The sequence below is a fragment of the Tachysurus vachellii genome, chromosome 8 (assembly GCF_030014155.1).
Source record: "Tachysurus vachellii isolate PV-2020 chromosome 8, HZAU_Pvac_v1, whole genome shotgun sequence".
Lineage (NCBI taxonomy): Eukaryota > Metazoa > Chordata > Actinopteri > Siluriformes > Bagridae > Tachysurus > Tachysurus vachellii.
In genome coordinates this window covers 9,371,278-9,383,337 of record NC_083467.1, presented here as the reverse complement: position 1 = coordinate 9,383,337, position 12,060 = coordinate 9,371,278, and the positions used below count along the sequence as shown (strand labels likewise).

Sequence of the window (12,060 nt, the reverse complement as noted above, 5' to 3'; positions counted from 1 at the left end):
TTTGCACATCTAAAACAGCTCCAAAGTTTATCCCCAAAAGATGCCATATGCATATTTCATTGATTATTATTCATCTAATACAAAGTGCAAAAATCAAGAGTTGTGTATGAATAAGTAAAGTCAGATCGAGTGGAAAGTTTGTGCCTGCACTGAAATCTGCTCTTAGCATCGCCTTCCACTTTCACTCGTTGGTAAACAGTGTAAAAATACCCGGTAACTCCAGTAAATCGCGTTAATTACGGGACATGAAATGTAACGCTTTATAACGCGCTTTCGGACGCAGCCAGTGTGCGCGTGCTTCCGAGGCCGACAGTGTCCACTAGCTCCTCCCACTTTGGACCTTGTGACAACAACAACTCATCCCAGAGAGCGAGCTGCACTTTTCGGCTCATTTTCTTCCTGTCACTCTCTCTGTCTCGGTCTCTCTCTCTCTCTCTGTCTGTCTCTCTTTCTTCCAGTCTCCAAATGGTTGTCCCGCCGCTCACAGCCTAATTCATTACAGCCTTTTCTCGTCCTTTTTTTTTTTTTTTTTTTTTTATTTACTTTTCCCAGCTGAACCCGGTGGATTTCTCCTTCTCACAAACTCGCGCGTGACTTTTTTTTCTTTCTTTGGGGTGTTTTTTTGCCCACTTTTTGAACTTTATCGCGTGCTCGATCTGACCATGGCCGTGCCGGCTGCTTTGATCCCCCCTTCCTCGCTGGTCCAGCCGTCTCCCATCTCATCCTCCTCTTCCTCCTCGGTGAACACTTCTTCTCCGTCGGCTAACTCGTCTCCTTGTCCGTCGGTAGCTCCGGCCGTCGCGAACCCGTTCCGCTCGGAGCTGAGAGCAGCGTCAGGAAGCCCGGTCATACCGATCGCTGTCACTCCGACTCCTCTGGGCTCCAAGCCCGTATACTCGACCCCGTCGCCCGTGGAAAACACCCCGCAGAATAACGAGTGTAAGATGGTGGAGCTGAGGGGCGCGCAGGTGGCCTCGTTCACAGTGGACGGACGGGAGCTCATATGCCTGCCGCAGGCCTTCGATCTTTTCCTGAAGCACCTGGTCGGTGGGCTGCACACCGTCTACACCAAGCTGAAGCGGCTCGAGATCACGCCCGTGGTGTGCAACGTAGAGCAGGTGCGCGTTCTGCGCGGCCTCGGGGCGATCCAGCCCGGTGTGAACCGCTGCAAGCTCATCTCCCGAAAAGACTTCGAGACGCTTTACAACGACTGCACCAATGCCAGGTAAGCACCGAGTCCCGGTCCACATGCGCACAGTTGCACCGTCAGCTCGGATAAGAGCCGATTCCTCTTTCAGCTTCGCGCGCAAAACAGCTCCAACTTCTCCGTTACTTGTTAACTGGTAAAGAAGCGCAGAGCTGCGAGAACCGACTCCGCGCTCACGAGCCCAACCGAGCTGATGACGTAGCGGAGCCGTTACCGCCGTGCTCAACTTTTACACCACCGACAGCAAGTACACTGCAAAACGTCAGTGTGTTACATTAACTTCTCCACCGCTGATGCGACACACAACAAACCATCAGTGTGTGTGTGTGTGTGTGTGTGTGTGTAGATGAGCTTCTACACAACTGATGCATAATACACAGTAAAACATCAGTGTTAGATTAACTTCTCAACTGATGCAAAAAATAAACACAACACAGCAGTGTTAGATACACGTATGATTTAACACAACTGATGCAAAAACACAACAAATCATGTGTTACATTTACTTTTCCACCATTTTCACAAACCACACAGATCAGCTGTGTGTTCAATTAATTTACAATTCTTTATGAACTTTTTAACCACTGACACAAAGTACACAAGTAAACATCAGTGTGTTAGATTCATTTGTACAGCACTGACACAAAGTACACAGCTGAACAACAGGGTGTGTAAGATTAACTTTTACAGTCGTCATTATAAATAAGCACTGTGTAAATAACACTGGCTTTTTTTTGCTGTGCACACGGGCCATAATATTTGATATAACTCGTTCTCATGATATTGGGATGAAATGTCAGGTTTGTATTCACAACAAACCAGCAAAGACATGATGAAATGATGGAATGAGGGTTAACAGTAACAGATATCATAATATCTTAAACCTGGATGTGTTTACACTGCTATATAAACATGCCCTTTCACAACTATATATATATATATATATATATATATATATATATATATATATATATATATATATATATATATATATATATATACTTATATATATAAGTTATATATAAGTATATATTTATATATATAAGTTTATATATATATATAATATATACACATATAAAATAAGACAAAAGGTGTAAATTTTTTAACTCTGATATAGTCTAAAAGTTTACTAATATTTACCAAATTGTGCACTGTAATATTCAGTTATTTCTAGTGTTTGCATCTTTCTTTCTTTCTTTCTTTCTTTCTTTCTTTCTTTCTTTCTTTCTTTCTTTCTTACTTCAGTCAGAAAAGAAGTGCTTGTGGTCAGTAAGTGCATGTTGTCAATAATGAAGAAGGATTCACTGCCTCCAGCTAATTTTAAGTAGTGGAAACATAGATTGCTGTTAAGTGGGTGCAAGACATGTGACCTTTCTCCTTAAATAACTTTTTGTCTAACTGTAACTAAAAAGACAAATAAAACGATAATAACAAATAATAAGAGTAGCACTAATAATAATAATAATAATAATAATAATAATAATAATAGTTGAATTGTACAATAAGACAAATGTTATTTAAGGTGAAATGTGAAAAAGTGTTACAATATTTAAATCATTAACATATTATTTTAATAATAAGAAATTATCTGTCTATATAAAGAACAAAATCACAAAATCTTACATTTTTGCACTTAGTTTTAGAATACTGGTATATTCTGGAATACTGGTATATTTACATATTGTATATATTTGTATTATATATTTCTACACACATCTATTTAATAACAGACTTTCCTAAGCATGAAAATGAACACTTTTCATGATACCTTCATTTACTGCCTTTGCCTTTATTTTGGGGTGGTTTGAACAGTGAGGATGATTTTGCATGTGAGAGCTGGAACTTAAAGCTGTGAGGCTTCGCACCTCAGTCCACTCTGATGCTTCCCTGGTCACACAGTGATATAGTGTATGATTTGAACTCTTGAGGCTGGCACTGAGTATGGCCAGCAATGGGGTTAAAGGATAATGCAGTGCTACATATTGCTTTAATGACGCTAAAGTGCTCGCCTATTACTGCTGCACGGGAAAGGCCTGTAATGGTCTCTGAAAGCACCTGGTACTGCCGGTGTTATGCTGAAATCAATCATATCCGCCATGGCTGCTTCCCATTTGGAGAATTACATCATTTGTATGGACAAAGATATCCTGTGTAGATGGAACACAAACAGATGGTGCAGGAGGAGCAGCTCTTCGTTACACCGCTGATTGAATCTGTGTGTGTGTATGTTTGCCACTTTAAGCAGAAAGGTTTGCGCTTTTGCTCCTAATTTAAAGTATCCGTCGTCACTTGAGTTGTGATGCAGCAAAGTATTGTCGATGTTTGTGGAGCCATACACATGACGCCGTATAAGAATCCTCATTTTTTTATAGTGACCTTTTGGAATTATTGTATATTATACTTGGATTATACTCAGAGCTCCAAATAGATTTCTACCGAATGTCAAGATATCCATGTTTTAATTCCTGCACTATTATGATGACGAAACGCTCGTGCTCACTTTTTTTCGTTATCTTCGGCTGCACTTGTTTAACTCGTGTGCTGTACGGCGGCGGCAGATGATCTCCGTTCTTGCTCTGCAGGAGGACAAGCTTCTCGCTGTTTCTCTCTTTCTCTCACTCTCTCTCTTTCTGCTGCACCTTCACACAGAGCCTCGACCCAGATTAATGCGTTCCTTCCGGTGCCGAGCAGATAGAGGGCCCATAATCTCTTGCTTTCATGGGAGCTACGACAGTGTCTCATGAGAAGCAATACTTCAGCTACTTGTTTTCCTTTTCATTTTGTGTGTGGGACAGCGCAGGCTCCGTTCGTTCCCACCGGCATCTGAACTTAAAGGCTTATTGAAACATCACAACAGTGCTGCTCCCTCACTGGAGGCAAGCTGTACATGCACAGCAATGCAGCAGTTAATTGACAATCATTGTCTACCTCTGAAGGTTAAACACGCACCTCCAGACGACAGGAGGCCCCTGGGATGTCGGCTATTTTCCTTAGCTTAGAATTTCACAGATTTTATTTAAACGGTCTTTTGCACATTCATTCTTGTAATAGCTTTTTAATTTAAATCAATATCAATGTCACAAAAATGTTATTTTCATGCTCAGCCATGAGAGCGAAGCATTAAAAAAAGAGGCTTGTGTTGTGTTTGTGTTATGATACAAACTGTCCCATTTACAGGAAAGTGGGATTATTTTGTCTAGCGCTCGGGGGTTACGTCTTCACCAGCGGTGGCAGATTTTATCGCTCTTCTCTCTCTCTCTCTCTCTCTCTCTCTCTCTCTCTCTCTCTCTCTCTCTCACTCTCTCTCTCTCTCTCTGCAGTGCTCTTCTGATATATTTGTTTTCGGCAGGGCACAGATGTGTTTACAGGTACTCTTGGGAAATCTTTGGATCGGATTCAAATCATTCCCAGTCAGAGTGGGTGCTAAGATACCCGTCACCCAGCAACCACATCCAAGAGGGAGCCAGGGTGATAATAACTTAAAAAAAAAACAGAGAGACAGATGTCTGATTAGGATGAAAGAGTTTGAAGGCAGAGGGAGGGGGCTTGTGCATGTTAAAAGGCTTGTTAAAATCACAAATTCATTCAAGCACTTTCTTACAAATCAAATATGCATTTCGGTGCTCTGGCCTCGAATTCATGTTATGATGATGGGTCAGAGAGGAAGAAGATAAACAGCCGGCTTTTTATCTTTTGTTGCTGTGACTTGGAAAAGCTCTGCTGTTGGATATGTTTGGTGTGGAAATTAATAGTGCATTTGCTGCATATCGCAAGAGGATGTTATTAGAAAACTGGAAAAGATGTGTTATTTTTTAAACGTCTATTTGAAAATGAAATGTAATTACTAATTATGACGGCCATGCTGATTTGCTCAATTGTTATTATTATTTTTATTCAGAATATTTCTGCCTCTACCCCAAAGCCTGTAAAAGTTGTCCTTTTAGTTATTGCTCATGAATAAATATAGGACATCGCTAGCTATTTATAGTTCTTTATAGTTTTGACTCAAAGAGGCTCTAAAGGCCATAATTGTGTGTTTAAAGTGAAATATTTTGAGCTGATCAGATTTTTTTCTCTGCTGGAACCTCAGAGAGAATTAGAAAGAGAATTGTGTATCGGAAGGTGCACCTATTAATTAATACATTTATTATTTGTAATGTACGGCATGTTCTGTTTCATAATAGATGTCATTAGGTGATGCTGACACCGCTGAGGTGCGGATATTTTGGGTGTTTTTTTTAATGGCGCGGAGAATAAAGCAGTCAGGAGAAGGCATAGTTAGGAAATTGGAATAGTGGAGCAGCACCTGTGACAGATTGGCTGTGGAGAAAGCCATGAATTTGGGCCTGTGTGTGTGTGTGTGTGTGTGTGTGAATGAGAGAGACACTGTAGGGTCTGGCATGTCTTTAGCCCGGCAGCTCGTCCACATTACACCGTATTTAGGGAGCATGGCGCAGATCACTGGTGCTTGTACAGCGATGTTAAACACTACTGACAGAAGTTAGAGAGAGCAGATGAGATTTCTTGATTGGACGGAGATTCCAAGCTGTAGCCTCGCTCTGTCTAATGTGGTCACGTAGAGAAATTGATTTTCCCCCTCCGAAATTAATTAATTTTTCATATAGCCCAAAGCTGGAGTTTAAAAAAAAAAACCGAGTGCACTTGCTGCTTTTCTATTTTCCTGCTCTTTTTTAAGAATTATTGCCTAATCATATTAATGCTTTTGCCCCAAGGATGAAAAGATAATTGTACAAATGCATTTGGAAATATGTATCACTGAGTATTTATGATTAAATTATGCAAATAACTCTGCTCCTATCCTTTGTGGACCCAGATTGTCTAATTAGGATTGATATGCCGAGTAGATGTTCTTGAATCTGAATACACGCATGTCCAAAGAGCAGAAAATTGAAAATGACAAGGCTGGAATCCTTAAAAAGTGCTTTCTTTTTTTTTTTTTTTTTTTCACTGGCTAATTCAGCGTAGCTGTATCAGGAGTTAATTTTCCCTAGCTCATTTTCACATTGGAGATGACAGGGAAAAAAAAAAAAAGAATACTTGTGGGAATCAATCTCAAATGGGATTCTAGAAATATCTTCCAAGTTGTTTTTTTTAAGGTCCTGAGAGATAAATTTTGCGGTGTGTAAATGTCAACAATTCAGTTCTAAGACGTCTGTCCATTTCGACCGCGGTACTATTGTTTAGCTCACTATTGTTTGGTATCAAAAGACATTTCTTGATGCATTTTCGTGAGAGGTGTGTGTGTGTGTGCATGTGTGTGCGTTGAAGGATATGGCAGTGGCTCGGTGCGGTAAACGGCGTCAGCAGCTTTGGTACTGCCAGCCTGGAGGACAGGTGATTATGTAGCTCTGCAGGCTGTTTTCATTTAGGTCAGAACAAGCTCCACTTTACAGGGCAATGAGAGCACCATGACTCCATTAAAGAAAAACAACAGGCTCTGGAGTGCTCGTGCCATTTTTTTTTTTCTGAGGACAAAAGAAATAAGTGCTCAATGAATTCACTTTCAAGCCCTCCTCAAAGCATGAAATATGTGGCTCTAAAGCACCCTTTTTAAACCTTTTGTAAAGAAAAAAAAAAACCTCTTCGATGGGATGCACATGCTTTTTAGCTTGCGTTTCTAAAAACTAAAGCTGACAGCATTCTTCTTAGACGTTTATTCAATCGCAGTAGATAAATGTAGATTTGTCTCATGTACATCTAAAACAACTGAATAATAACTATTTAATCCAAACGTAAAACAAAAGGGAAACGACACCGAAATACTGTCACATTCGTGTCAGCGAGGTTCGGCCCTGTACGAAAGCCTGCTTCAACACCTCCAGGAGCATCTCATAAAGTTGTGATTGTTATCTAATCTTTACCTGGCAAAGCGAATGGCTCGCAGCTAATGACACTTGAGACCAGAATGGAATTCTATCGCCGTTCAAAGCATCTGCTCTCAGACAGGCCTCTGACAAACACGAGACTCCAGGCCCCTCGCTCAGGAGCTGAACTCCTCACAGACCACACAGCAGCGTGGAAAGGCAATTTGCCTAAATTGAATCATAATAATCATAACAAAACACAAATATTGTTTTGTTTATTGCCACTAAGGATCCCATATGTTGCGTACAGGAGTTGTTAGCTATGCGTTTTGCTTCTTGAATAAGACACTTTCAAGGTGAAACACAAATGGCTGCTTATTAGATAAAAATGCTAAGCATTTGGCTGTAGCATCAATCCTGCTAGTGGGTCCTGCTCCATTCTTCCTGTGCCTGTTGAAATGCAAGGTTTCAAACAGCATTAACTCACTTTTCCACACTCCTGCATTACCTAAGAATTAACTATGACTCCTTTTAATTAAGTTTGCCAAACAATTTGTCTTTTATTTTGGCAATAAGACGTTTATTTCTTTATTTCGTTCTGAAATCTTGCACCCGAACAACATAACCCTGCCTTGTTTTTTGCGCCGTAGTTCCCACAGAAGGCCGGCATAAATCAGTGTCACCTATAGCTTGACTAAGTGTGAAAGGGAGACATCGCTGCAAAATATTTTTGGACTATATACAAAGGCACACAGAAAATCTTTGGCGTGCAATGGTAATAAAGTGAAAATCCCATTTCCACGCTATCCACTCCAATCCTCCACCCTGCTTGAGTTTGCCTGCGCAGAGTGCATTAGAAGTAGACGCTGTATTTCCGTATCAAACAAAAGCCGTGGTTTTTTTTCTTTTAGACCCGATCCAGAGCCTCTCACGTTGCTTGCTTGCCCGAGCCCCGCGAGAGAGAATGACGAGCCATTATAATAACTCCAGTGTTTTTTTCAATGATGCTTGGCTTGAGTTTCTCTCCTCCAGACTCAAATGTCACTGTCTCACTGAGGCTTCCTTTAAAAAAAAAAAATATCGCCCCTGCCACGGTGAGCCATAGTGCCCGGCTATTATTACTCTCCCCGTAAAGACTGACAGTTTGCTCCGGAGAGACATGACACCGAATTCGTCTGCTGGAAGTGGACCACCGCGCCCCCTTTCTGTCCCATCAGATATGTGTAAACCGATGACACCTGGCTGGCGGATGCGGAAGGCGAGGCAGCGGTGACCACAGCACACACGCGTTGCCTGCTTTTATAGCCTTTGTTTGTCAAGAAGAAGGTGTAGACTATTACACAGGTCTAGCGGCTCACTGTCTCGTGTTTCACAGCTGTGGTTCGGCATGAAGATAAGCCAAGGTTTAATCAAACCATCACTTTTCTATCAGTTGCACCTACAAGAGATTAGACTCCATTCGTTCATTATAAAAGACACACTTATATACAGCGTGTCATAAAAAAACACTGTTTAAATGCTTACACCAGGTTTATGACAGTCACCTTTGCTAACTGCCAGCATCCCTGTTAATGTATTCTACTTATAAATTTGTCCTGTTATGTAAAATCCAGCACAGGCTTTGTGCTCTATACAGACTCCAGAGCATTATGCTGATAAAAGTTTTCCAGCATAATACATCTGTCTATATGTATTATCCCTCTGTTGCTCCAGAGCAGACACTGTGACATCCATAAACTTCACATGTGAATAGGCTTTTCTGAAAAGGAGAATGAATTAAGTCAAGCTGACATCGCATGCCAATAAGCTTTGTTTCATTCCCAGTGCAGTATTCATTTGTGGCACAGAGAGATTTATTGCATGATTGACAATTATGAGAGGATGACCTAGTTTTTTTTTTTTTTTTTTTTTTTTTTTTTGCAATGGAACAAAAATGGTTTTCATGGAACGGCATCGCCTTCCTTTGTATCCTGCAGACCAGAAGCGAGGAACAAGGAGGCTTTTGCCAAGAGACACACAGCTTTTTAAGAGCTCAGAAAGAGTCAGTTTGCTGTTTACTTATGTGTTGTTGTTTTTTTTTACCTCAGATGATCTAGTATTAGCCTAATTGTGAGACATCCCCCTGGATAACATGTCCCTTTTAAAGCCTTCTCATTCAATTTCCTCTCCAAAGTTATTTTCTATGCTATTTGACAAAGTGTCTCCCTAAAGGCAAACACTGAAGTCTGCACTTGTCTTGGAGGTGAGATGGCATATTAACTATTCAGCTAGACTTTCACACCAAGAGGATCTATTCATAGCTCGGCTAGCTTTGTCTGCTTAACCGACTAGCATTTCAGCAACACTTTCTAATGGCTAACATTTAGTGATTCATGCATGTTTTTTTTTTTTTTTTTAATCTTACCTTTCTATTAACTGGCTTTATTCTGTGTCGTGAAGCTCATTACAGCTGTAAGGAGGGTGCGTTCCCCATGGGACCACTGGTTGAGTGGAACCACAAATGACACAAGCAGGGTTTAGTTGGAAGTTAATATCCTGCAAAATTGTTTCTGCACAGCTCAGTAGAATACGGATGATTAAATGACACGAGCAGATCAGAAACGTTTCCTTCGACTACAAGGTGTTAAGTGTTGGCGCTTTAGACTGCTGCAGCTCTCCCAAGGTTGCTGTTAAAAGAAATAAGATGTATTTAAAGGAGAACACTGTCACAGAGAGAGGCAGGAACTGAATGCCAGGCTTTGTGTATTGTGTCAGACGTTGTGTTTTACACAGATAACAGTGCTGTCGACTGACTTCTTTGAAGCACTACCTTGACAAGGAAAAAAAAAAAGTGTTATAACTGCAGGGAAATAAATACGACGTTCCGTTTCAGCACACGTGGAATTTAACCCTTTAAATGTACCTCTCAGTTGTCAAGTGATCCACGACACATCGTGGGCTGTTCACAAGTAATTCTACATGATGAATTTGATTCACTTGTGTAACAAGAAATGATTTAAAGGAAGTAAAAAGCTGTTAAAAAATAATAGAACACGATCCGTAATGTTGCCTTTTTTTTTTCACTTTCCTTCATGGCCTCCACCTCCTCAGTTTTTCCTTAGCTATGAATAATTTATCAAAGATTCATTCATTCATTATTATTATTAAATACAGAAAAAAGTTTTATATACTATTAAATGTAATAAATTGCTTAAAATTGTACTTTATTACATTAAAATATATATATATATATATAATATTTGAATGTATAATATAATAATGTATTAAATTATTGTATTATTATATTTATTATGTATGTAATAACTTTTTATTCATTCGTTTTGTTTGTTTGTTTGGATGTTTGTTTATTTCATTTGACTAGTAGTTGTAACTCATTAAGAACCAAATGTAATATTGATGATCTACTTCCCGGGAAACGTTTCTGTTAGATAAGTGATTGACAAAGTGTGTTGATGTTTTAAATGTGGTTCAGCGTGTAAACGGCTGTCGTTCATTTTCAGTTCTTTTTTTTTTCTTCTTGTATAATCGTCAATCGACACACTGTCAAGCATTTTATTCTGCCATAATAGTCAGTAGCTCAATTTTTGTTGGATCTCTAAAACATGTAAAACTGGAGTGGAATAGTTCAGTCTGAAATAAAGACTTTTGAAAGGAGAACATTTTCCCCATTTGATATAGTGATTCTAACTAAAGTGTGGACATGAAAAGCTTTTTACTTGAAATAAACTGCCACTTCTCTGTGGCCAACACACACACACACACACACACACACACACATGCACACACACACAATATCTTTTCTCATTTTCTCTTCACTCAAGTTCTCAGAGATTTACCTTTATGGCGGAGTAAAGAAATCGAGCCGTTTCCTCAAACGACAATATAACTTCCGCTCTCGCTGTTCAGCCAGAGATTAACTGTTCTGCGTTAGCAATTCTGCGATGGAAGATTAAGGGCTGTAAAAAATGGAGCAAAGGGGGTTTGCAGTTATCAAATGTCCTCTCACTCTTGACCTTTCAAATGTCAGAAAAGGAATGTGAGACAATAGCCGTTGTACAGATCTGATTACGTGGATCAAACAAGCCTCTATGGTGCTATTAGTCATAGGGATGTTTAATTTAAGGAAATCAGGAACCCCAGGCAAACAATACGCTATATTTATATCATGTGCTCCTTCGTTATCATCTGAGCATTGGAGCATTGTGTTCCTTGTCCGTCCGATGAAAAGAGCTCGTAAACATGGAGCGTTATATCGTTTGTTCTTGATCGAGAAACGTCTGTGTCGCTTGCTATTAGCGCACATTACTCCAAGACAAGAATTTTACAATTATACTTCCAGCCTCCTTTGATACATATTGTTCATTTTTTGGCCATGGGAGGAGATTTAAGGCGGGATAATTAAAGGTATAGGGTCAGGGTCAAGCCAATAGGAATGTCAGGGTATGACAGGCTCTTTCAGCACGCCCCAGACAGAGATAGCAGCCAAGCCACAGAAAGGCCAGTGTGCTGACAGCGCTGGCGCAGCAGGAAGACATCAGCGGGAGAAACAGATAGCGAGAGCAGCCGGTGGAGCGGCCAGAATCAGGAAAGATTAGGCGTGAGACCCCGGGTCAACCCGTTCCCACCGCTCACTCGGGGTGTTATTAATAAAAGACACGGCTAAGAGCTTATTAAGCTGTTCAAACATACACGCAGGTCACCGCTGCTGTCAGTCAGAATTCCAAACTCTTTATTCGCAACTTCATATGCAACTTTATTATGCACATATAAAGCAGCTATACAAAAAGTAGTAGTTTGAGGCATAGTGGATGACAGAAGATGAGTGTAATGCAGTAGCTCAGTATGGGAGAAGTATTGCTACTGCAAGGAAAATGTAATACTGCACTTAAATGTACTTTTATGGATGGCATGGATGGCTCTATGTGTACTGATTCGGCTCTGTACAGGCCTCTTGTCAATGTAAATAATAGGAGTTATTTAGCATGCTGTGAGCAGATAACATGGGGGCATGAGGAAGATAAAATGAAC

At 40.3% G+C, this 12,060-nt stretch overlaps 1 protein-coding gene across 2 annotated transcripts in view; it reads left to right on the top strand.

Annotated features, from left to right (window-relative positions):
* Nucleotides 1–383: 383 nt before the first annotated feature.
* dachd (dachshund d) overlaps nucleotides 384–12,060 on the top strand; it is a 113,265-nt gene continuing 101,588 nt past the window's right edge. For both annotated transcript variants that reach the window (XM_060876109.1, XM_060876108.1), the window contains exon 1: nucleotides 384–1,225. In XM_060876109.1, coding sequence (XP_060732092.1) covers nucleotides 663–1,225 — 563 coding nt within the window. In that variant the 5' untranslated portion in view covers nucleotides 384–662. The remainder of the gene's footprint in view (nucleotides 1,226–12,060) is intronic.